The sequence below is a fragment of the Cyprinodon variegatus genome, unplaced genomic scaffold (assembly GCF_000732505.1).
Source record: "Cyprinodon variegatus isolate N-32 unplaced genomic scaffold, C_variegatus-1.0 Scaffold54, whole genome shotgun sequence".
NCBI classification, from domain to species: Eukaryota; Metazoa; Chordata; class Actinopteri; order Cyprinodontiformes; family Cyprinodontidae; genus Cyprinodon; species Cyprinodon variegatus.
Window position 1 is genome coordinate 560,753 of NW_015150507.1, and position 26,451 is coordinate 587,203.

The 26,451-nt window shown below is 36.7% G+C and overlaps 2 protein-coding genes across 2 annotated transcripts; both read right to left on the reverse strand.

Moving 5' to 3' along the window:
- Nucleotides 1-201: 201 nt before the first annotated feature.
- Nucleotides 202-4,581, reverse strand: LOC107082457 (zinc finger protein 184-like). Its single transcript, XM_015371148.1, has 3 exons — nucleotides 3,849-4,581; nucleotides 2,028-2,294; nucleotides 202-1,502 (listed from the first exon to the last, which is right to left on the reverse strand). Exons 1-3 carry the CDS (start codon nucleotides 4,306-4,308, stop codon nucleotides 928-930), a joined length of 1,302 nt encoding a protein of 433 aa, XP_015226634.1. The 5' UTR covers nucleotides 4,309-4,581; the 3' UTR covers nucleotides 202-927.
- A 6,325-nt stretch (nucleotides 4,582-10,906) lies between these two features.
- pi4k2a (phosphatidylinositol 4-kinase type 2 alpha) lies at nucleotides 10,907-24,747 on the reverse strand. Its single transcript, XM_015371125.1, has 9 exons — nucleotides 24,259-24,747; nucleotides 19,229-19,429; nucleotides 16,968-17,099; nucleotides 13,507-13,660; nucleotides 13,329-13,390; nucleotides 12,505-12,604; nucleotides 12,234-12,367; nucleotides 12,073-12,132; nucleotides 10,907-11,959 (listed from the first exon to the last, which is right to left on the reverse strand). Exons 1-9 carry the CDS (start codon nucleotides 24,595-24,597, stop codon nucleotides 11,798-11,800), a joined length of 1,344 nt encoding a protein of 447 aa, XP_015226611.1. The 5' UTR covers nucleotides 24,598-24,747; the 3' UTR covers nucleotides 10,907-11,797.
- Nucleotides 24,748-26,451: the final 1,704 nt, after the last annotated feature.

Here is a 26,451-nt window from a genome sequence, read left to right on the forward strand (position 1 = left end):
TTTATTTATGTGTACCGTCCCTGAAAAACGAATAAATAAATAAATAAAATAAATAGGATACATAAAGTGTTTACTCATTCTCTGAGCAGCAACTTGCACATCTTCCTAAATGTTGTTCCCTTCTTTATTTAGATGAGATTAGTTTGTTTCCAAACCAATTTCTGGAGAATCAAGCAATCCATTGACAATTCTCCCCAACCATCTCCGATGTGATTATGATGCTAAAACACATATGGACAAGTCAATATTAAGCAGACAGGAACCTAAAGTGGACAAAAAAATAAATAAATGAAAATATTTTATTTCCATACTTATTACAAAAATGCAAAAACTGAACTGAACACAACATAAACTGTCACCATGAGCTGCAATAATCATTGCTACAGCATTATCACCTTTGCAATTATTAATATAGGTAAAATCATTTTGTATTCCAACTATTTTAAAGGATTTATTACTAAATAATTACAGCTCTAGTTGATCAAAATAGCAATTTGTGAAAGAATTTGAATGAAGGAGGAATTAGCTATAAAGGGGAAAAAAATCACATGAGCTTATGAACAAGTGAATTTTAATTAAAATGTCATTAAAAATATTTTTATTTCAAAAAAAGAAACTTTTATTTTGAATAATTACAAACTTTTAAAAATGTAACTAGCTAATTGATCGTTGGATATTAGCTTGCCTTTCATAGATTAAAACAAATTTGTTTTATCGGTAAATTCTGCTCAAAATCAATCATGAGCAACTCTGCTGTCTTGAATCCTGTCAAGCAGACATTCCCTGAGCAATATATATTTTTAGAAAACCAAACACTTCTGTATTTAAAAGCCTTGTGTTGGTATTTTATAAACTTCAAATTTTATGAAGAATATAAATTTGTGTTTTAATAGCTGTCAGCACTTAAAGAACTTGACTTTCTTTAATCTACTGTAGGTCTTTGCTGTGAGTGCGCTGGTGGAATTTGAGCCCACCACAGTTCCTGAAGGACTTCCCACACTGACCGCAGACGTACGGCTTCTCTCCTGTGTGGATGCGGAAATGCCGAGTCAGCGCTCCTGAGTGACGGAAACACTTGAGGCACACAGAGCAGGTGTAAGGCCTTTCGCCAGTGTGGATGCGCAGATGAGTCTTCAGGTTCTCCAAGCGGTTGAAGTCTCGGCTGCACACTGTGCAGCGGAAGGGGCTCCAGCCTGGGGGGTGAAGCTGCAGCCGGGTCTTTGTGCCTCCTCCCTGGGGAGGCTGACCACGCTGTTGGAGCCTCAGGCTGCACTGACCAAAGTGTCGCCGCAACAAGCTGGGCAGGGGAAAGGTCTGACCACAAAGCTTACACGTGGGGATGGTGGTGCTGCTGCGGCCTGACTTGATATGGGATTCTTGGACCTGTGGAAGAGCCTGTGATACGGAAGCTGGTTCCAGATGGAAGATGTTTGAAAACTCTGGAGAGATTAATTGAAGATCCGAGTTTGATGTGAGGCTGCTACTTATGTTTGGAGGGCGAGCTGTTGAGAAAAAGAATAAATCAGAAGAATAAAACCAAAACAACCCTCAATAAAATAAAAAAATGAATGAAAACTGGGGGATGTCAACAGTGGAACACATGAGTACACACAGCACTTGGGTGACAATAGGTACCTGCAAATAGGAAACATCTGACACAAAGTTTTTAATTTGCTATGGAAGCACTCACAGGAAGTGATTCCAGTTAGTTTAAAAGCTGAGGCATACCAGTTATAGAGGCTTCTGGACATTGATCTGCATAAATTTTGTATTAATCTGTAAGAGCCTCAGCGTTGATATCTGGTTATATTAAAGTGATGCTTTGTATTCTATGCCTCATATTGTACAGCACTTTGTGCTATATAAATAAACCTCACTTACTTACAATCTATTTATATTGTCAAGTAATTCTTATATTGTTTTATGTGGATATACAGCAGGAATTAAAGGACTGGGGAAGAGTTTGAGTGAATTAAGGGTGTAAAAACTATTGCAGCATCTATCAGCTCATCTGGTTTGCCTCTTACCTTGATCCACCCTTTCATCAAGAACTTGAGCCTTTGGGTCTTGACACCGGATATCTGTCCCTTCCGACGGCCAATTAATGCTGTCCGAAACTAAACTTTCGTCTTTAACTACGTCCAAACAGATAGGTGTCCTTTCCTCTTCCGGTTCTTCCTGCTTTATAGTAACTTGCTCCAGTGTAGAATTGAGGGAAGTTCTAAGAGCTGCTTCTGACTCTGGAGCTTGTAGGTTTCGACACGGTGTGGTCACACCTTCTATTTTCAACACATCTGTGAATAAAATGAAGCAAGTTGAAAACTGACAAAAATGATGAATAGAATTTAGTTTTCATTTACATTCATTCACAACCAACATTAAATCTCTAGTTTCCCTGCTGATAAAACATAGTTTGATTTAATAATACTGAGCCCTCCAATGGTCCCTAAGAAAAGAGAGGAGAAGCTAATTTTAAAATATCTGATTGCAATGAGATAAAATTTAATGCAACAGAAAAGTGCATAAAGATGCATTATTAGCAAGTTTATGTTTGTTTTTTTTAATGAACTACTTATAAAGGGTATTTGCTACATCCAAGAGCTGGTCAGATTTCATGAAGAAATCCCTGCAAATAAAGTCAGCTACACCCTCAAAATACTGCCAGAGGTATTTTAAAATCAGTAGCAATTTAGAAATATTTTATCACTAACAGATGGTCTTCTTAGAAGAACAGAAAATCCCTTTATTGTTCCACAATAGGGAAATTCTGGTGTTGACAGCAGCAAAAAGATCATAGAAAAATTGTCACACAAATGTGGACCTTAGAAAAATGTATAAGAATAATATAACAGTGAAGAGTAAAAAGATAAATAAAATACTGTATTGTAAAGGTTATTCAAGAATATAAAACTGGGCACCTGGAGAATAAATAACCAATACAGCTGTGGACATCTCTACAGTAATGGATATTTGAAAATAGCATCAAAGATGTGCAAAATGACAGCAGCATTTTATTTGAAATAACACGAGAAATATCAGCTGTGCTGCTGCCATCAACACCTTTGTTTATAAATGTTGGAGATCTGCCTGTTTTTGCAGTGTAGTCCTGTTTCTCTGACTGTGACTGGCTGGATGTGCTCTCTTCATCCTGTGTGTTTCCTGGACGGGGCCGCCTTTTACAGCTGCTTTTTGTATCTCTGCTTCTGTCTCCTTGAACCCAAGTCAGCTTCTGCAGATGGCCGCTCACACTGAGCCTGGTTCTGCTGGAGGTTTCTTCCTGTTAAAAGGGAGTTTTTCCTCTCCACTGTCGCTACAAGCACGCTTAGTGTGAAGGATTGCATCCAAGTCAATGAGTCGATGCAATCAGCTGGTTTTCCTTAGATAGAAAACTTTGAATCAATTTGACTGTATGATCTGGTGAACTGTAAAGTTCCTTGAGAAGACATTTGTTGTGAATTGGCGCTATATAAATACACTGATTTGAATTTAACTGACCAGGGTAGAAACTCTGCAAAATCAGCATGAATGTAACGAATTATTGAGGTTATTAGGAAAAGTGATCAAGTCTTATAAAGTCTTACAGCTGCTGGGAGGAAGGGTCTGTGATAAAGCTCTCTGGTGCATTTGGGATTCATTTCTTGGCGTCCTTATTTCACGAATAGTGTACATACAGTAAACTGTGCTAAAACTGAGATAGTTCAGCAGCCTATAACAAAACGCTTAAACATTAGATATACAAGCAAAGTCCTTTATCAAAATAAGACTGAGTATGACTTGTTTCAAACTTTATTATAGGAGGATCTCAGCTGCATTTAATTGGGGACACGTTTTAACCTCTGACATGTTACCTTTATGAGTCTTTTGTCCATCGGTGTCAGGCTGTTTCCTATCGCGATCAGATGGTCTGCTCACATCTCGGTGATCCAGACCAAGGCAGCTTTGACCCCCTGCAGGTTGACCTCTGACCTCTGGTGTAACAGTGTTTGGACCGCAGGAAGCAGGGTGGGGCGCTCCGTCTCTTTGTCTGTCGCTACCATCATCTTCCTCCATTGTGACACAGTGCAGCAGCTGCTCTGCTCGCTGCAGCTTCTCCTTCAGAGACTCGTTCTCCCTCCGCAGCTCTTCATGCATACCGAGTGTCGCCTGACCAACCAGCGTCCTCACCTCTCTGACAGCGATCTCCACAGCCGCTTCCAGGGCTCCGTGTATCGCAGCAACCAGCTCCTCCTGGATTGACCGCATGGCATCAGATCCACGCAGCAAGGGCGCCAGCACGGGCCCCTGGCCCCCTAACAGCTGTGGCTTCATGCCGTTTATCCACCGCCCTTTGATTTTTGGATAGTTTTCTGATTGATCTCGCTGGACAACAATTGTGTGAACGCGTCAGCTGGTTTAATAAAACGTCACTTCCGTGGAAGGTGACACCTAGTGGACAGAACTGGAATTTAAATTGGGTTCTCATCCGATAGCCTTTAAACTTGTACGTTTAATCTATAATTTTAAATCTTGGTATTGATAGTCGAGTTTTATAGAGTAGTACAATTAGATAAACATTTAAATCCAGTAATAAAGTCAGCCGTTTCTCATGCTGGTGGTAGTTCCATACATAAACTGTTATGATTTCATGCTCTTAACAGTTTTGCTGACAGATGTTCACAATTAAATTGTTTTGATTGTCAAATATATACATTGCTGTAAATAGAGGTGCTACTCCATGTTTTGATTTTTTTATTTATTTAAAAATTGTATTACACCTCATTGAAACATTACACCTCATTGAAATCTGTTTCTGCCACACACACAAAAAAACTGCCAGTATTTCTACTTCTATTTTGTTTTAAATCTTTCTCTATATTAAATTCATTGGCCTTGTTGTTTATTTATCCGTTCTTGTTTTAGCACCATGTTCTCTTTTTGTAATGTTTGTACCTCAACGAGTCTTTGTACATTATAGGTTTGTTATATAAAGTTTAAACGAAAAAAAAAAAAAAAAGGTTCACCTTGAAAAGGAATGCGGCTCACGCACCTCTGGCGACACCCAGTGGCGCGTATGTTATACTACAACAGTTGATTTATACATTGGAAATAAAACAAGCCCTGCTCACTAGATATGGTGATACAAGAGTTTATTAAATACCCATTTAGTAAACATTCCAACAGGCACTTTCAGCTGCAAGTCATTGGACTAACAAACAAGTCTCCATGATGTCCTCCATCACTTTCGGACTTTGTAATGGTCCAAGTTTGACAGGATCCAACCGGAGGGCCCGAGGATAGCAACAGACATCACAGTCAGGACAAACACAGATTCCTTTAGAAAAAGAAAAAAAAAAAAAAATCAGACAAGGGAAAGAATAACTTTCTAAGAAAAGATCTAAAGTCAAGATGGATGATTAGAACTTACCACACCTCCAATTTTGTCTTTAGGTGGCTTATCATGGATATAGGTTGCTCTTTGCTGAACCCACATTCTGGATATTTGAGCCTGTCGAGCCTTCACCAGTCCAACAAAAAGTCGACTCATATCTAGCTTTTGCAAAAAAATTACTAAAGCTGAAATTAGTCCAATAAACAAAGTGTTGGCTATTCCTGAAGAGGAGCCAAATATACATATATACCCTCTCACACCTGCTGGCTGATTAATGTTGCATTCATGTGTCACAAAGAAAGTAAGACACTCACCACATATTTAAGTTATAAAAACATGGAAGCAGATTTTAGCTACATGAAAATAGCTCAGTGATAAAGTTACCTCCTTTCTACTTCGGTTTTTTTTTTTTTAAGAATATTGATCTTATTAAGACAATCTAAGAGCGAACTAATGGATGGGTGATGAATACCTGATCTAGAAGATTGCTGTATTGACACAAACTGGTTGACAGATATATACAATTTAATAGACAAACTTATTATTGCAGCTCCTTTTGAACAAGTTTGACCTGCAGCTGTTCTTATTTTCATGTCTGTTGTTGTGGTATTAGGTCCCTCTCCTGGTGCGTTTCATTTTTGCGTTTGATCAGACTTTTATTGATCCTGTTTTCTCTTTGTAAAGCTTTAATTGTGACCCAGCCTTTGTAATTGAGCCACCAGACATCTTGGACTACTTAACCCCTAAGTTGTTTCTGGTTTGTTCATTCTACCTGTTCCTTCTAAGACATTTCAAACAGATCAGAAACATTACTGAGTAATCTTATGTCCATCAAAACATCATAAAAGACTCACCTTCAGTAAATAAAATACAATCCATTTTTTGAAAACATCTTAAAGATAAATTTTCACAGGTCCAGTCAAGTATGATAATTTTAAATGGTCGTTTTGAACTATTGTTGTAGATCAAATGAAAAATTACACAAAGTGTATAGAGTGTATACAAATAATACTGTAATATGGATTATTAGACAAAAAAATACAAATATTTTAATTGTGGTTGTCTGTGAGTTTTATATTTTCCTATAGTCTAGCATATGGGTATCTATTGTGGGTAAAGAATTATATCTAGTACATTGATTAAAGGAATAAGAAAAAAATGTCTAAAGATCGTATTATCAAATGAACTGTTTGGGGGGGCTTCCTCTCCAAGATTTAATCTTGCAAAAAATGGTTTAAAACCATATATTATTTCAGGCATTAAAAATGTAGTAAACTATTATGTTCCGTTGTTGAAAGGATGAATTAATCTCTGTTCTAAATTAATTCATAATTAGCGTTTATATTTCTACCATGCTGGCTTGCAATCCTCCCATGGCCACATGTATATATTATATAAAACAGCAAAAAGCAAACAAAAGAAATAAAGTGCAACATCATGGTAAATCCAAAATTATCAATGCCTCTGATGGGTTTAGGTAATAAACTCCTTTTTTCCATATATCTACTGACTAGAAATAAAATCACATTATTTCCATGCCATAACCAGAGTGCAAACTTGAATCTGATAAAGAATCTGTAGAGGAAGCTAAAGACCAGCAAGGAGGCCAAGGAGAGCAAGAAGACTTTCCTGAATTAAAACACATCTATGCATTCTTGCTGTAGAAAGCAAATTGCGTAGTTCAGTATCTATATTCCCAAAGAACCATTCCACACTACTATTGCTAAACATTATCAGACTCAGCCTGAGCATTGATATTTCTACACAGTCTCTACTAGTTTGTTAAATTCTTTCTGCTTCTTTATGTACAGACTGAGGTGAGCGCCCTGGGCTTGACGTCATGACTGGATTACTCTTTGATTATTCCTTCCCCCCACAGCTCTGTTTGCCTCTGACGCTGCAGTTAGAAGTGGGTCAGCTCAGCATTAGGTGGTGGTGAAGGCAGCAGTCTAGATGCTGTCTCAGTAATTAGGTTGTCTGTGTCTGCCTGTAGTGTAAAGGCAGACCTTCTCGTTTGATCCACACAGCCTAAGGTAAGCACAATAGTTAGACCACATTCTTCTTGTTTCTCCAAAAGATGTTCCTAGAGTTAGGAGCTTGATTTTTAGTTTAGATGAAGCTTTTGTGGAATGTCATCTAATGGGTTTTATATGGCAAAGAAGATACATTTTGGGGTAGGCTACCTCATAGAAAAATCTGTAAAAGATTAAATGTAAAAGGACAGCTCTCAGACTGCTCACTCAACATTTTATGCAATTCTAAATAACTGATCAAGTAGGCTTCTAAACCCTAAAACAAAATGGATCAATAAAACACTTTTTTATTCCAATCATTTCTCTGAGAAATAAGATCATCAGAAGTTGTAAACATAGAAATGTATAGATTATTTTAAAGTTTCAAACTTCAACCTATTCGACAAATATGGCCAGGACAGCATGGACTGCTACAGAGCTGGACTGATTCATTGGCTTATTTGTTAAAAAGGTGAAAGGTTTGTTCATTGAAATATAGTAGATCCTCAAATATGGCATTTCTCTCAAAAATTAAATCATACAGTTGAGTAAAAAAAATGTTTTTAATATTCCTTAAAGATCTGGATTTTAACTAGATTTTATTCAAACGTTTTTTTCTTGAAAGACATGAGAAAGATATCTCTTAACAAGACATAAATTTATGTAAATCATTAGTCAGTAAAAGTTTTTTTCTACTTTATTAAATCCGAGTATTAAAATAAATTCTTAACCTACTTTAATTAATTGTAATTAATATCAAATTCTTTGTTGGCATTAAAAAAATTAAGCAGTCCCTTACATTTTTACACTGTTTTTATGGTCAGACAGCGTTTTCGCCATCCTATCTAGTGTTTACCTCTCTTCACAGACAGCTAAATATTTTTCTCCAAGGTTACCATTTCTTTTTATTCTTGTTTAGGATAAAGAAAAACTCTCACCAAAAAAAGAAAATGGCAGAGGCCCTGGAACCCAACTCCACTAAGGATGCTCTACCTGCAGAGTGGAAACCTTCCAGTCGTCGCAGTCGAAAGTCTGGGTATTCCAACATCTTTTCAGGGGTGAACCTGCATCAACTACATAGGCTCTTTAGAACAGCAGGGGACCGAAATGCAGAAAATCGGGCAAAGCTAGTATGGCAGGATGTGGAGACAAATCTGGAAGGGGCAGATGAAGAAAAGCAGAATGAAGAAGAGCAGAATGACGATGAAGTGGGCCTGGCCCAGGCCTTGGTGGGACTAAGAGTTCGAGCCAGGAATAAGAATGGAATAAGAGTGGATGGACAAAGTGAACACAAGTGGCTGAAAACATCAGGGTATCTCAGGTATGTGAAAATGTTTAGTAGCTTTCTGAGTTTGAATCCTGGTCTGCTTTTCACAGGCACACACTATGCTGCATGTTTCACATTCCTCACTGAGATGAAGCTCGTCTGGTGAGGGAAGTCATGAAGCTAAACACATTATTAAAAAGGGGTGAATATAGAGAATAGTTATACTGAAGAAACCAGGCTTACTTTTTAAGAAAATCTGATGTGCATAAAAAGAATAGATTGGTCCATACCACCCGCAGAACAGGCCATTTCATCAGAAAGACTTTCTAGACTTTCTCTAAGAATTGCATCGGTGTGACCTTATCTGAATAAGCTTGCCATTCAAAAACTAAATGTGTTGTGTCTTTTTGACAAAATAGTCTCTGTTAGATTACTATATCCTCCAATATATCCTAAAGTACCATACTTCTAGCAGGGGTGGTGGCCTAGTGGTTAGGGCATTACGCTTGAGCCCCAGAGGTTCTGAGTTCAAGCCCCACTGCCACTCTGGGTCCCTGAGCAAGACCCTTAACCCCACACTGCTGCCTGGGCGCCGCACAATGGCAGCCCACAGCTCCCCAAAAGGATGGGTTAAATGAGAGCGAATTTCGTTGCTTTGTAGTAATGACAATAAAGTTGAATTCTGTTCTTCTAATATTACTTTTTGAATGGGAAATTATTTTTGTCCAACTAAAAAACTCTTATTTATAGCTCTTATTTAAAAGTATAATCATTGCTTATAAGCAGTTAATGTATTATAATTATTTATTCCATGTATGGCCTTATTACTGATCTTTCTTAAATAGTTTCTGTTTGAAGATGAATTGTGGTCAAATTAACTCAGTGTCATCGTTTCCATCTCCAGGGTTGAGGAACCATCAGCTGTCTACCCTGTGGAAGATAACGATGATCAGACAAGCCTGGGGAGATTTAAATTATCAGCTGACGAAGATGTTACAGGGAATCCTTTCAAGCCATCATCATGGAGGTTGGGCATTAGGATGGAAAGTGCCAGAGACTCTGAACGCTACCTTCACCGCATCCTCCACTGACAAAATATGCCCCTTGTGGTTGAGGGAGAGGAAAGGACTAATGTATCAAAATACTATTTTAGCACTGAAGGATGTGTCTGCTATTGCTGTCATCACTGTCAAGCGTTTGGGCAGATTTCAATCTGAAAAAATTAAATAATTTACCATTGGAAAATTTATTAGACACAAATTATAGATACACCATCAAACTATGTTGGTTTCACAGAACTCATTGTGTGGAATGACAATAGTAATTGTATATAGTTGTATATGAAATGTTTCTTTGGTTGAATATGTTGTATAGAAATAATCTTTGAACTTTTTAAGATGTGAAATTCCTAGCTGATTTTAACCGGGGTGAATTTAAATTATAGCTACATTTTCAATCAATAATAACTTATTTTACTTGATTAGATGGCAAATTGTCTCTTTTAATTATTATTAGTTTCCCTCTGATAATCTACCTTCAGTTTGGGAAAATTAGCAGATACTTTTAGGCTGATAAGATGTAATAAAAACAATATTTTAACAATAAAATTCTATCTATCAAGGACAATTGCTGAATATCTCTAGTAGAGGAACTTTTATCTTCTTTCTGAAGCATAGATAGAATGCAAACACTGTATCTAGGGTAGCTATGTCCCTTTTTACTAGAGATGCACCGATCTGATACCTGGATCAGATATGGGCTCAGATATTGACTAATTAGCTGGATCAGATATCGGTAATTTGATATCGGAGATCTAATCCGGTGCACTTTACATGGTAGTGTTATGTCTTTTTCCTGCTTGTTTATAAATTTGTGGCACTTTTGGTTTTGCATACATGCTGCAGTTGCAATTAATCTCATAATAGACATTTGCTGTGTGACACATTTGGATTGGAGCTCAGAATGTTAAATTTAGCACTTTGAATTTCATGAGGTCCTTCCTAACTAGCGAAGAATGAAAAAAATAATAATAATAATAATAATTATATATATATATACATATACTTAATGTAGATGTCAAAAAATATTGAGTTTTAAGTAATTTCTTTAAAACAACTACTTCAAATTTTTTTTAATATTTTTAATGAGAAAAAAGTATTAGCATAAGGCAACAACTGTACCTCATATTACCCTATAAATATATACATGAATAAATAAATAAAGCAGCAGAAATCAGTATTAGTTGAATATGTTTTAATTATAATTTTCATTAAATATTACATACAAATTATACAGTGCACTGTCACAACACATTTCATGTCAGTTCAGTAGCGTGTTACTTCCTCTCTTTCAAGCGGGTCCACACAAGAGCCACAAATCATCATGATCTAACAATCATCATGACGGAGGAAAAACAGGAGCAGCTAGAAATTGTCACACCTCACTGTTTAGTTAAAGATGCATAACTTTCCTTTTTCATAAAATTATTCATTTGCAGGAAAATGAAATTTAGGCAAACAAGTTATATGGCTCCTATTTTATCGAAACTCTGTAACTGTACGTACCTCAGTGTTACTGCATTGCAATCACCATGGAGACAATGCATATCGTGAAACCAGTTCATATGGTCAAATTTTGGACATACAAACCACTTCAGTGCCCTCTTCCTAAATGTGTGAGTAAGCCTCAGGAAAGACTTCTCTAACCTAATGAAAAACAATTGTATTGGCACTGCGTAGCAGAGGAAATGTGTACAAGTATGGACAGGTGCAAGGAAAAAAATAAAAAATAAAAACAAAAAAAATGGAATGCAAGAAACCTCTCATTCAAAAATAAACCAATGAGAAGATTCTGACTGGTGTGCAAGTGGGTGGGTAAGTAACCATAACATGCACCCATGAGTGCAGAAAACAATGCCATTGCACAGAACCTTCTTTGATCATATTCACACAAGGCACGGATGCAAACAGGGATGATATTTTGGGAAATCCCTCTTCTTTTGCCTAATTTCTCCGTCCAACAACCTTCTTCTGCAGCAAAAACAAAAAAATCCACAAGGAGAGGAGAGGTAGCGGGATTTTTTCTCTTGCATCCATGCGGAGATGCTTCTCACCAAAGCAATTTGAATCTGCTGCTGTTTTTCCTTTGGTCCTACCACCAGGTGAAGAAGGGTCTTCTACTCTGAAAGCTCTGCGTGTAGGATTCACTGTTTGCTCTTTGAGGTGCTCTAGCTGTTTCAACGATAACTGGAGGCATCTGGACCAGCTGGAGCGGGGATTTACCTTCCTTCAGTGCTTGGCAAAGGTTTAGGATCTGAAGATGGAAACACAAACACTTAAACGCCTAACCAACTAAAAGATGTTGATAAACTTCAGTCAGTTTTAGATTTTAAGACTAATCAAAATGGAGGTGAAGAGTGAACTCACCTGTCCCCTCATAACAGATATTTGTTTTTGAAACTGTCCCCGGTCAAAACCTAGATCTTTCTGTAACACAAAAATAGGAAACATGTTATCTGGTGTTTTAATCACGGACTCGTACTTTATTTTAAAGCTACAGCTGATGATTGTGCTGAAGCTCTCCTTGCCTTAAATAGTTCATAGAGGTCCTCTTCCAGATCTTTGATAAAGTTTGGATCTGAAAGTTTGGGTAGCACCAAATCCCTGATTTCCTGGGAGAAAGCAACTTTAGCTTGGGACAGCCACGCCCAGTAGAAAGGGTCTGTAAAGTCAACAATGAAACAATTATATCAATGAAACTTGTTTAATTTCCAAACTTGGATATTTCATCAGTGAAAAAGACCAACGACCCTAATAGATATGCAGTTATGATAAAGATGTGCAGGTAAATTTACTTACATGCTCTCCAGGAGTCAGGGTGTTTGAGTGGAAAGGCAAGGCCATTGTCTATAGCTGCCAACTTGATGATAGGGTCCTTGACTACAACCCAGTCTGTGTCCTGAAATCAATAAAGAAAACTTAACATTAAAACAGTTGAAAAACACACAACATGATCTGTCAGAGCTAAAAACAAAACACAAATTACTAAAATTGGGTCTTCCAAGATATGTCAGCATGTAAATGGGTAGGTGTGGCAGCCAGGCAATGTTAGGAACCCAATAAGAACAGGGTACTTATATATAATATAAGATATAATGTAAAATATATGGACTAAAAGAGTCACCAATGAAATGCCACCATGGTGTTTGGTGTACTGATAGGCAATCCAAAAATAATACCAAACAATATTTGTATATTTGTAAACGTTAAATGCCTTTGACAGTGTTAAAGGCTCCATATGATGCAGAATATGATGTAGTGAATATGACTTAAAACAATGGAAATAAACAGCAGCTTTACTATTTAAAGCAAGGCTAGAATGCGTGTTTGGGGCAGAGGAACTGTGTTTCGTTTCTTGTGGAGAAATTTCCCAGGAACATAATACATTGGTGGGACTTACAGATACTTGTGGGGACCAGCTGACTGGTCATTTGGAAGGTTCTCTTCTGAGTTCTAGGGTTAGGACTAAAGTAGGTATTGAGTTTAGCTTAGGTTTAGGGTGAAATATGTGTCTGTATGGGTAAAGTCGAGGTAAGGGTCTGGGTTAGGCCATAGAAATAAATGTATGTCATACCAAAACACAACATGTGGGTCTGTGTTTGTGTACAAGTGTGTTTCCTCACCCTGTTCCCCCCAGAATCCATGGGTAAGTCATATTTCAGCAGCCAGTTGTCATTTCCTCTATCTAGATTCAAAATAGGCAAACATTTTACTCAGCAGTGACATCTGAAAGACTGGGCAAATCAGAATAAGTTATATTTCCATAAATGACTTGAATATGTATATTTTGGTAACCATTACCTGTGTTCCTGATGATGTAATCAAGGACAACGAGCCGTTCAAACTGTAGCTGTAGCTGACGGTTTGTGTTTTCTGGGAGAGGCTCCGCTTCAAACTTCCGAAGCCAGAAATCGGCATCCTTGTATCCGTCAACAAACAGTTGGAAGGAGCCAACCTGTGCAGGTTTAAAAAAAAAAAAAAAAAAAAAAAAAAAAAAAGACTATTTAACAGATGTGGGCCCAGATTTTTCTTTTTATATCTTATGTAATTATGCATAACAAATAGTCGGGGTATAATTTGGAAATTGGATTATGTGATCAGAATGACTGATTTATCAATACTACTACTTTAAATGATACTCCTTATCGATAGTTTTATTTTAATCAAACAGAATTGTTAAAAATAAAGGAAAAGCTCTGACTGAAAACATTTGAAAAGCCGTAAAATAGTTTGCATAATTAAGTGCATTTTCTTATATACATACTAAGATCTTATGAGGGAAGCTCGTAAATCTGACACACAAGTGGCATCACAAGGGTTGGCGCACTAGCCTATATTTAGGCTCAAAAACCATCATGCTCAAACAGAATATGAGTTCTGCAGCTAGGCGTACTTACCGAACACCTCAAAAAAAATAAAAAAAAAAAAAAAAAAAAGTTTGTTGCATTATTGTAGGAGGATATAATTAAATTACAAATTAGCAATTCAAATTGATAAAAATGCTTAAAACTAGAAGATCTGAACTCAAGAGTTCATTTATATTTTACCAGAATCAACATTATATATGTAGATTTTGTAAATATATCATCTAACTTAAACAAATGATAGCAGAGTAACCCACAGAATATGATGTGGGAGGCTGTGCATGAATCAATTACAGCGAAGATCCAAGTGTCACAATGTCCAAGAATAAAGAAAAGGTTAAATATAACATTTTCATTGTCCCACTGTATCATCTAGGTTGGAATCAGTGGAATCTTTGTTCATGCAAAGCGACTCATTTTGGGAAAACAGATGGGTTTCTGTCTTCCGTCCTAGTTGCTGCACAGCCAGGATGACTGACTGACCATCGACTCTCTGAGCTTTAGAACCGAGATGGGCTCAGAACTGCAGTCGCCAAACACCTTAAACTCATCCCGTTCGTTGGTATTCAGCTGTCAAAGTCTCAAACATCACAGAAGCATCTGAAAAGTCACTAAATATAGTGAAGAAGTCGCTAAATTTAAAACATTGTTGAGGAGTTAGTGAGACAACATATGAGAGCAGAGCTTTAGCCCCATAAGTGTTCCGTTTCTTAAGGAGGAATAGATTGGCAGTACTATGTTTTTTTGAGTTGGAGTCTCATTAAAAAGTGAAATAACAGCTTAATAAATTGCTTAAGAGAAACGATAATGCTGAAGCTTGTTGCACTGGGACCGTTTTGGTACCGCATTTCCGTGTCCATCCCTGAGGTGTCTCATCCGCATGGTAGTAGCTGAGATCGAAAGTGTTCTGGGATGTGAATCATGTAGGCCTGAAACTTGCACAGGTCGATTTCCACACAAAGGTTGTGAGCTATCCAAAACAAATTTGGCCCACTGTGTTTGGGATCCCATGTTTGTGTGTACCCCTGCACACCCCATTGGAGGACAATGGAAAACAGCGATACAGGTAGTTTTGTTGGTTGATTGGAGATAATCTTCGTAGATGTTGACTGTAAAACTTTAATCATAGTGCTATATTGTCACAGCATCTAATCTCACAGTGTAAACATGCTCCCACTAGTGAGCTACCCTTAAGGACCGTTCAAATCAATAAAAGAGGCCCATGAGAAGCTCGATCCTGAATCAGAGAACTCATTCCTCTCCCCAGTCATCACCAGGTGAATCATACCACGGATCAGTAGATAAATTTAACGAGATGTTAGGCATTTACACCGATTGCTGGACAGCTTTTTTAATACAGCTATCACGTCCAAGCATAAGAGTGTGTGATGGATTCTGATCTGCTGGAGAAATCCATTTCACATCACTGCTAGTAAAATGAGGAGGAATGGGCTGGTGCATGCTGTCACATACGTTTAATAAGCGTTCCCTCTCTGGAGCAGAGGGTTGTGCATGTGCATTTGTTATTTCTTATGTTTTAAGTGGAGAGGGCTGTTCTTTTCAAAAATTCGGGACTATCCTCCACTATACCTTTAAAATCTTATAGGTACCTCGGTGGGCATCTTCTCCAGGTTTTAAGATTTTTTATTTATAATATATAATAAATTATTGCTGTTAGCCAATCCAGGTTTCTTATCTGCTCCTAATCATAATAAAATATTAATTAATTCCTTGCCAGAAGCAACTTTTAGGAAAAAAATCATTCCGTGAATTTATCTATAAAGCTGAGATATCACAACCAGCGCAAAGTCAAATACTGCCTGCTGCCTTGAATATTTCTGTATATACGATCAGTCCTCTGATTTATCATACTTCTTTTATTTGTCATAAAACTATTGTAGCTATCCAACATCCAATTCTCCAGCTCAAATACAGCTGTTTCTACCTCAGTTAAACTGGGCATTCTCTTTTCAGAAGTTGCTATTAGTAACCACCAAATAATATTGATGAGCTGGCTCATTTAATTACACTATGTCATTTATGTGGAGCTTGTATTGGACCATTTAAGGTTGAACTTTGTGTGCAGAGGGAAGAACATGAAGAGGAGCCTTAAACGAAAAACTTTGCGCACAGGTTTGATGCATGGTTTAATAAATTTGGAAATTGCTTTGCTTTTTGGACATATGTACACTTTTGTATAAATGTACGGTAATGTAATCTTTGATTAATTAGACTCTTATTTGCTAGGTACAGCTGAATAGGAGGCAGGATTTTGATGGAATGCGCTGCCTAATGGCCAAAATGACTTGCATCATGAGGTTATAAAACCTTCTGGTTTAACTACCTTAATAGTCCTTCCGTTAAAATAACTGTGATAGAGCCGAATGAATTACAGAGTGTGATGTGTGAAAAGGATCTTTGCTGAAAAGAATTGGAATGGGGGTGGTTGTTGACATGTTTCAAAGTAAAAAGTCTTTAAAAATAAAATATTCCATAAACTGCATTAAAATGACAACCTTGACAGATCATAGACCTTAAATTTACCAATTGGATTAACTTCTGTCCCGTGGTCTGATTTTCTGCTTTGAAATTTAAGCTAAAAACTTGAAGAATGGATTCTGTAATGATTTCACTGATAACCATTTCTGGCATTAATGCAATGAACTGTAGGTACTGATTAGCAGCACTGCTGTTAGGCTATTAGCTCCATTGCACTTAGAATAGTCCTATTTACAAGCAATCTTAACATAGGGACAAAAAAACCAACAACTTATTAGACACTAATAAAATGAGTTTTTAGAATTTTTAAAAATGTGAAAAACCTTATTTGCAAATTATTTTTTCCCTACAAGCTAGCCAAAAAAAAGTAAAGCTGAAATGTTCTGTGAGTAAATTAACCTTGGGTGGGAGTCCGATTCTGTGGAAGCGCTGGCCGACTTTGGGCACCTTCTCTAGAGCCAGCCGTTTCCCTCGTGACTTGACCCGATCGATGGCACTATAGTTGAACGTTTCACTTGCCAAATACACCACCTGAAATGACAATAAAACAGAAAATGTCACTACGTAAATTCAAACTTGTTTTATGGTTGGAAAATTCCCAAGGTAGATTTATTTCAATTGAAAGGCAGATTAAAAATAGTAGAGAAATTGATAGTTCAATACAAAAACAGTATGGAAATACAAGATTAAAATAATCCTTCTCCTACATTACCATTGTGGCATATTTGGTCTGATTTAATATCAAGTATCTTACATTTAGGATATGCATACCATATTTACTGAGCTTAATGTAGTATAATATAATGCTCATACCATGTAACCCAACAGTAAGAGTTTCAATACCTTTTTTCACAATTTGTAGAAGTTGTATGCAGCTGTTCTCCAGTAATGATTATTAGACATTAAGAAAGAACTTTTGAAAGCACAGAAAACATTGCGGTGGGTAAGAAAGGTGAAAAATAACTTATGGATTAATACCGCCAATGAAAAAAGACAGGATCTTAGGGTTATTTATTTATTTGGAAAGTTAACTTTTACTAGAAAGAGGGCAGAAATTCACATTCAGTTTCTACTGTGATATAATCAATTACCTTTAAATATATATTCATTTTTTTCAAAACAAATTTTTTGATAAAAATTCTCTAAACACAATAGATGAAATTCCCTTCCTGCAAAACTTGCAACAGCAAGGAAGAAGATCCTACAGATACAGTTCAGTTCCCCTTACACTTTGGGAAATTTTGAAACCAAAGCATTTCCAATAAATGCTCGTTGCTGTTAAATCCTCATGCAAGACGAATTATATTACATATTTCAATGTAAATTTTAGATAAATGATAAGCCTTTTCTATTTTCCAGGCAACAACATTTTAATTTCTGGTTGTTTCAACCATTTTTTGATTTTTGGCTGCCTGCACCCGTTCTTTATCCAGCCAGTCAAATGTTTGTACACAGCTTCTCATTCAGTGATTAATCTTTATTTTTATTACCACCTCTGTGGATTTCTACTGGAGAAACCCCTTCAGGTGACTACCCACTGAAGCTCATCAACAGAATGCCAAGTGTGTGAAAAGCAATAGTCAAAGTGGAGGAGGGGTATTTTACTTATTTCACAATAATTTTGTTTGCTGAATAATTCCACATATTTTCCTTCGTAGGTTTAATAGTACTAATCTGCTGATAATTTTTCGATTTATCGATTAATAATCGGATAGCAGTTAAAAAGGGCTTTTTACGAAATTAAACTTTTCCACTTGAGGAGTTCTGGATAGAGCAAATTAATTTTTTTTTCATCTTGAATGCAAAATGTTAATTATTTTTCACAATTTTGGTATAATTTGTTCTCTAAGTGGTTTGCTGTGTCAGCTAAAGGCCTGTTTTAGAGTCTATATACTCCAATTAATGATTAATCGATTACTAAATCAGTTGATGATTATTTCAATGATCGATTAATCAGATTAATCTCAATTGCTTCAGCCGCAGTACAGAGTAATATAAGGAAAAGCAACTGAATGACAAAAAGTCAGAGGATAGAATAACTCGTCAGGTCTGCCTAGTTTTAAACGGTCGACCTGATAAACAAAGCACTGACTTGTAGACAAGCTAAACGACAAAGTTTGATTGACATTTTAGGCTTTTTTAAACATCACAGATAAACCTTGAAATCATGCTAGAAAAAAATGTATATCACAATATACAGAAATTATAATGTTTATTAAACCTGACCGAAACAATTTCGATATAAATAACACAAAACCCTAAAAAAAACTGGACATGGATGAACACAACAGTCCTGTAAAAATTTATGTAAATTATTAAAACATTTTAGAAATATCACAAAACATATAAAAGTAAATAAAATATCAGCCAGTGACAAAGGCTGAAGTCATACTCTGTAAATGAAATATAAGAAATGCCACATTAACATTATTTACCAAAATGATATGGATAAATATAGACATTTGATTAATGTCCAGCCTTGAAAAAAACCTCACAGTAAATTTTATTTACTGGTAAGTTATTTATAGTTCTAATATTGTATAATCCATCTCAGAGAGTCACTTTAAGCTGTTAAAAAATATATAAATACATTTGTTTAAGAACAGAAGCTTCAAATGGTTTTGTAGACAATATGTAGGCAGGAGTGTGAAGGGTTATACCTTGGTCCTGGGGACAATATTGAGTTCCAGCTTCTGATCAACCAGGCTGGCTCCAGCTTCTGACAGGTAGCCCTGGTTTAAAACCAAACAGTCGCGGCCAAAACAGCAGGGACAACACAGTTTCTGGAGCCACTTTGTCCACTTGGGATTCAGCTGGCCATACGGTTCTTCATTTTTTGGCTTGAAGACACCAATAATTTTCTGAAAAGATAGAGGTGCGGGGGTGGGGCAGATAAAACAGGCATTTAGGAAAGCATTTATTGTGTATATGAGGAACTGTATAAACTTAAGAGCACAAATTTATCACTAGATTGAAAATCCTTCCCCTCGAGCTCTGTCATGTTTTGTCAAATTAGAACCACAAGCTTTAGTCTTTTATTGGAATTTGATGTGATGCGACACACAAGGTAGTTCATAACTGAAGTGGCAAAAAAGGACTATAAATAGGATTCAAATGATATTTAGAAATACTGTGGCATGCAAACATTACATTTTTAGTGCTGTGTCCATTCTAACTCTGCTCAATCTGATGGAGAAAATGAAAAGGTAAACTATACGAAGTCTCTAGATCTGCAAAGCTCAAGAGATATATCAAAAAATTATACATTTTATTTGGAGTTAACACTAAAAAGAGGATGAATTGAAATAAGTTGCTTGAAAATGTCTTGGAGAGGCACAAGTCCTTGTTCTTCTACTTCACTTTTATGTACTTCAGTACTGTGTATGTACTGATAGGTGAATTGGTTTCTCTAAATTCTCCTTAGGTGTGTGTGAATGGTTATTTGTCCTGTTTCTCTGTGTTGCCCTGCAATGGACTTGTCCAGGGTGTACCTCGCCTCTCACCCTCGCGACCCCGCTTGGGATAAGCGTGACAGAAAATGGATGGATGAATGGATAAAACCCAAATGAATGCATTAGAGTTAAATTAAATGATTTAATTATTATTATTAAATAGGTTGGTAATTTTGCAATCCACTGTAACAAAGGGGAGTGTAAAAAAAGGATTAGGTTATAACCTTTATGAGTTATAAGTTCAATAAAGCAAAAATGTGGATTAACCAATACAAGAAAAAAACAGGTTGTACAGTTTTCATTGGCTAAATTAGCCGCAAACTTCCCCTAAATCTAAAAGAGGATGAGGATTTTGACAACATGAGGACAGTTTGGGGTGTGGTGTGATTTCAGACTCCAGTACAGAAGTCACATTTCTCTTCTATTGCACACACACCCACACCATTACAAGAACAAAAATCCTCAGAGAGCTAGCACATGACTACTTAGCATAGTGGTGACCAACTTAAGAAACCGCAGTGATGAGGGTCAATGGCGGCAGCTCGGTGTGTAAAGGAAAACTTCTCCCCTGATTAATTATCTGTTTTAAACTAGACTTACGTTGAAATAAGAGACTGAAATGAAAGACCTTCTTTTGTTTCATTTTTAACAAACTGAATATAAAAACGTTGAGAATTTAAACTGAACTTTCAAACAGAGATTTCCTGTACTTTATTTCTCCCCACTCTGTTACACAACATGGGAACCATTGATGGGAACTATTAGGAAAGCCCGCCATGTGAGTCACTTGAGGCTCTTCATTAAATCCAGCGGCCACCATTAAAGCTTAAAGCAATTATTCTGGACAGAAACCCCTCTAATTTCTCCATAGTGACAGGTTTATCTGAAACGCTGTCCATCCATTAGGACGACTCCCGCTGCAACAAAGAAGGCATGTGAGCTCAACATTTTTGGTTTAACTCAATTTCAAAATGTTTCTGAGGGAAAAACAAACCGGTCGGAGGAAGCTGTTATCTCAGAGTGTTTGATCAGTGTGATGGCAGGATGGAGGCAAGCACTGACATGATACTTTCTTAAGCAGATGAATCTGAAATGATTAGCATCTGCCAGTATAGCTGTACTCGTACAACTTAAGTCCAATTTAAAAGGAAAATGATCAACTTTAATAGCCATGTTTGAGCCCACAAACACAAATCTGACTTTGGTTCAGAAGACTTCAATAAGTAGTAGAAACACACTATGTAATAAAGCAAACTGAACAGGGTCAAGGACTGAATGAAAAACAAGATAATTGTATAACGCACAAGTTTGCTTTTTTTTTTAAGGGAGGTATCGAGGTATACATACGTTTTCAAGTTACTACAAACATTTTCAACAAACTGTTTAAAATTAGGAGTCCTTTTAAACACATCTCAGGGACGAGGCAGGTTAAGACCCTCCCTCATTTCTGTATACCAATCTGTTGGCTTGGAAAAAAGAAAAAATGCTTTCTCCTAGCTTGAATCTTCTTTTTCCAGGTGGATCATTTAAATAAGTCGTCCTCCTAATTGTCAATCATTATGGTGATATGTGTATGTAAGGCCATCCTACGTGCTCGTCTACATTTTCACTTACCGGTGGGGAGTCTGACATGGTGGAATAAAATCTTTTGGCTAAGCTTGTATGAGCGACGCAAACAGCAACTTTTGAACAGAGCGTGCACAATAAGAATTGTGCTTATGCACGCTCTAGCATGTGTTTAATAGGCATTTTAATACTCTAGTTTCTAAGTATCTGTTAAGCTTGTTTTACTAATGAAAGGTAGATTTTAAACTAGAAAAAAATACAAAAATGTTGATGGCATTTACTACTTGGTTTCTACTAGTCAACACTATCAAGTAAGTATTATCATTGCTTGTTAAGCCCTAAAATACCATAGAACTGGTATTTAAAGCCCATTAAGAATCTGGCAGGAAATCTACCTTTAAAGGAACTGAAAATTTAATAGGTATGGGTGTGTTTCTTTTTGAAGAGTCCACAGAATCAACTTTGTCCTGCTGCGTTGAGTCTGCTAGTAAAGTGGAACAGAAATAATTAATGGATTGAAAATAATTCTAGAGTAAGCAAAACAGATGTACTGTCTGCAATTATGAAAGGCTAATTAAGCCTTTATAACACTGGTTTAGTTCACTTAGTAACAGCAAACCTTAACCAGTTATTCTTCAACTTGTTAGCTTCCAAGATCCAGTACATAATTTAAGCAGATTTGTGACCTGATCCACCATATAACTTATAAGGTACAAAGACAAAGCTAAACCATCAAACACAAAAATATTGTATACATCCATTTGTTGTATTCCTTGTAAAATTTACACTAGAATTAAGATTTTATAGCTGTTTTTTTAAGACTCACTTTTATTTCAGATCAGCAGTGTTAAACTACTTAAACAGCCGGCATCCTGTAAAGTTTTAGACGAGTCCCTGGCCAACCCCATCTGAATCAAAAGGCCTAATTACTTCCTCAACATTTCATCTGGTTCTATAGAACCCTACCAAAGACCCTAAATGTTTCATTTAGTCTTTTTAAAGCAAAGACAAAACTAAAGGTTGCAGGAAACCAAAGTTTAACATTCCTGTTTCAAACGATTAACTGAGGTGATGATTACTTATATGTGATGAAGAGGGTGGAAACCACCGATTTAAAGGAAGTAAAATACTTTTACTTTTATATGATCAAACAGGTTCAGTGGGCCTTACCTTTAAAGACCAACAAGCTAAATTTGGACTGTTTTCTTTTCTTTTCTTTTTATCTGCAAGATAAAGAAGCCTTTTTGTTTTCAAAAAGATTTCTCATAGTTGTATTGCAGAAGACAGATTTATTTGCTTTTCTATATTATGGGTCCAGTTTATTCAGGAGCATGCTAACTAAATTTGATTGTTTGGGACATCTGGAAAACAGCTTGTTCGGAGAAGACGAGGTGAGCGCTACCACCAGTCTTGTCTCATGCCAACTGTAAAGCATCCTGAAACCATTCATGTGTGGGGTTGCTTCTCAGCCAAGGGAGTCGACTCTCTCACAGTCTTACCAAAAAACACAGCCATGAATAAAGAATGGTACCAGAATGTCCTCTGAGAGCAATTTCTCCCAACTGTCCAAGATCAGTTCGGTGATGAAAAATGCCTTTTCCAGCATGATGGAGCACTTTGCCATAAACTAAAGGTGATACCTAACTGGCTCAGGGTGCAAAACATAGAGATTTTGGGTCCATGGCCTGGAAACTCCCCTGATCTTAATCCCATTGAAAACTTGTGGTCAATCATCAAGAGACGGGTGGACAACAGAAAACCTAGGAATTCTGACAAAATGCAAGCATTGATTGTGCAAGAATGGATTGCTATCAGTCAGGAATTGGTCCAGAAGTTGATTGAGAGCATGTCAGGAAGAATTGCAGAGGTCCTGAAGAGGAGGGGTCAACACTGCAAATAATGACTTGCTGAATTAACTCATTCTGTCATTACAAGCTTTTGTTACTCATAATATGATTGCAATTGAATTTCTGTAAGTGATGACAACATCTGACATACACACATGAAAACCAAAGGGCAGCAGATCATGTGAAAATATAATATTTGTGTCATTCTCAATACTTTTGGCCACGACTGTATATTGAAACCTTAGTTTGAAAGCCTAAACAAGTGTAATATCTTCACTATCATTAAGGGCTTTCCATTGTTGAATAGCAGGCTATAACACCCTATGCAATAATCCTGTTAAATAAGAGACTTCTGCTGTATATACATACATGCACATGCACTGTATATACCCCATGCATCTTTTACTCCTTTTGACTATTGAGCTGATGTGACAAGTTAATATTTCTCCACTGTGAGATCAATCCATCTTATCTTATCTTAGGGGCACAGTAAATTAGCTCCTTGTAAACAAAATGCAAACACGAGAAGAAGAAAAAATCTAATTGTTATAACCTAAACCCCTGAAATGTGCTTTGAAGTCATGTTTGGTATATTTTACTAAGGCTGAATAACCCTAATCTTTAAATATTGTAAAAGAGGATGCATGTTGGACTTAAATGTGTTGTGGTCGATCTGCCAAGTCATCAAAGGGTTGTTTACAAAAGGCCACAACTCTTTCCTAACACTACAGTAAATGTTCCCAGGTCTACAGTAAACTGTCAGATCTTTAGCTCTGTGGCGCTTTAAGTAACCTGAGGTTGTGAGTTTGATGCGGCTCCTCTTACCCCCTGAGAGTCTTTGACAAAATAGCTTCCACTGGAGCCTTGGTAGATCCTCTCTGGGTAGATCCCCTCCTCTATGGCCCGTTCGGCCTTGCGGATGATTTCTCTAAATTCAGGATCTTCCGGGAATTCGTTCCTATGATGCTCCCTTGAAGCCTGTCCCCGGTCCCGGTCCAGTAGCGGCTGTCTCTCCCGACTCCGTCCAGGACTCCCAGCTGAGACTCGCACCACAGAGCCCGGTGTGTTCCCGAAAGCGCCCCGCGGGCTGTTTGGCTCCGTGGTGCAGTAGTTGAAATCCCCAGAGTCCCGGAGCGGAGAGACAAGTGGACTGGTTTCGTCCATGGTTAGGGAGAACCTGGGGAGTTATTCTATCTTCTGATAAAGAACGAAAAGACAGAGAAAAGGGGACGAAAGGGAAAGAAATAAACGACCAAACAATATTTTTGTTGGTTAGCTCTGAGGTTGGCTAACAAAATCAGGTGACTGTCAGCTTCCGGTAAGAGGCGGGACCTACTGGCTGTTCTGATTGGCAGCCAATCAGCGTTGAAATCCTTGTGTCGGTGACCTGAAACCGAATGCTGATTGGATAGAGTCATGCCGCAAACAAAACACATGTGAGAGCATAGTTAATCTGATCAATTATCTTTACAAAAGGGCTTTTGATCAACATTTCGTGATCTATTTTAATCAGATAAAATGTGAGGTTTAGGGATTTTCGCCGGTTACAGCATTAGCAGTCCTTTCCTTTTGGATTTTTAGGTCTACTCGTTTTGTCGCTCATTTTTGGGGATGGAAAACGTTTAGTGTAAAAACGGCTTCTGTGAACTAATGCTTTCCTATTTTCACACAATAAAAAAAAAAAAAACGTATAACATACATTCTACAAATTTCTATGGTATTCCGTTGATTCATCAGCCCGTGCTTCTGTGTTATTCATCTCTTTTTTTAGTGACCTAAAAAGATGATTAAAACATGCAACGTTAAACCCAGGGGCGGAGCTAGATTGGGGGGCCATGGCCACCCTTAGCCAATCATTGGCCACCCCTACCATTTTTTCCTTCTAATACAGACAGTGACAGCAGTAACACTCTCAATTGGAATATTCAAAACATTTAAAAAATTTCAAATATTAACAATCACTTGATAACAAAAACACTGTGGTTAATTATGCACACCATAATACAAACATTAAAGATGATTAGTTCAGAATTCATGCTGTTTCCATTTCTAGATTTTGTGTTTCATGGGGTAAAGAGAAAATTATGTGTCTCTGCAAGCCATCTAGGAGTCTTCAGTGAAATCATAAATAAATAGCTATTTTAATAAAATCTTAATCCATTTATGTAGATATTAGTACTTATAAATGTCGATTTTATGCAGAATGATTGTTGATACAAGTAGGTAAGTAAAGAAAATGGAAGAGATTTATGCCCCAGACTTCAAACCTGAAAGGATCCTCTATACCTTTTATCTAGAAAGTATGGATGTTTTAATATATGCGTCTATTTGTTAGCAAAGGCTGTAGGAAAGTATAGTTTGTCTTTATTTAGAAAATATGGATGTTTTGCTCATTAATTTTCTGTTGGAAGAGTATAGATTGACCGTGAGGTTCTGGTGCCACCCCTCAGTGTACACTGGTTATTGCCTTGCCACCCTATTACAGATTTTCTGGCTACGCCTCTAAAAAGTAAGATTTATACAAAAAATTAAAACATTGATAATAGCTCTAAATAAAAAAGGGTTTAACAATGAATTCAATTATATGTAAAAAATTCAGTCTTTTTTATTTAAATGTTATTCTTTGTATTTCAAATCGGGAGGAAAAAAATCTTTAGCTTTCTGATTTTTGTGTTTATATAAATCATTTTTGGCATCATGGGATGCTTCCTCCACAATCTCTAAAATGAATATTCTCTTTGATTATTTTTTGTTGAATTGATCTTATGTGACAATCTCAGTGGATTTTCTCATTTATTGTCAATCAAAATACGATTTTGTGTTTTGTTTCTATTACAACAATGTTTCCGTAATAGTCTAAAACAAATTAGAAATATAAATAATTTAACTTTTACTATAAAGAAACTTTTTCATGTCTTTGTCAATTGTATTTATATTGAAAAGTGCATTTTAGACTTCTTTAAAGCAGTTATCAAAAAAAATCAATTATTAAAGGATTTAGTCAAAAAGCAGCTGTAA

Coding starts and splice junctions, on each gene's coding strand:
- pi4k2a (XM_015371125.1), bottom strand. CDS start 24,597: ATGGACGAAACCAGTCCACTTGTCTCTCCGCTCCGGGACTCTGGGGAT. Junction 12,133..12,233: donor ACCTCTATGAACTATTTAAG/GCAAGGAGAGCT, acceptor TTTGTGTTACAG/AAAGATCTAGGTTTTGACCG. Junction 11,960..12,072: donor TATCTGTTATGAGGGGACAG/GTGAGTTCACTC, acceptor TTCCATCTTCAG/ATCCTAAACCTTTGCCAAGC.
- LOC107082457 (XM_015371148.1), bottom strand. CDS start 4,308: ATGAAGCCACAGCTGTTAGGGGGCCAGGGGCCCGTGCTGGCGCCCTTG. Junction 2,295..3,848: donor TGGACAAAAGACTCATAAAG/GTAACATGTCAG, acceptor TTTTATTCACAG/ATGTGTTGAAAATAGAAGGT. Junction 1,503..2,027: donor TGATGAAAGGGTGGATCAAG/GTAAGAGGCAAA, acceptor TTTTCTCAACAG/CTCGCCCTCCAAACATAAGT.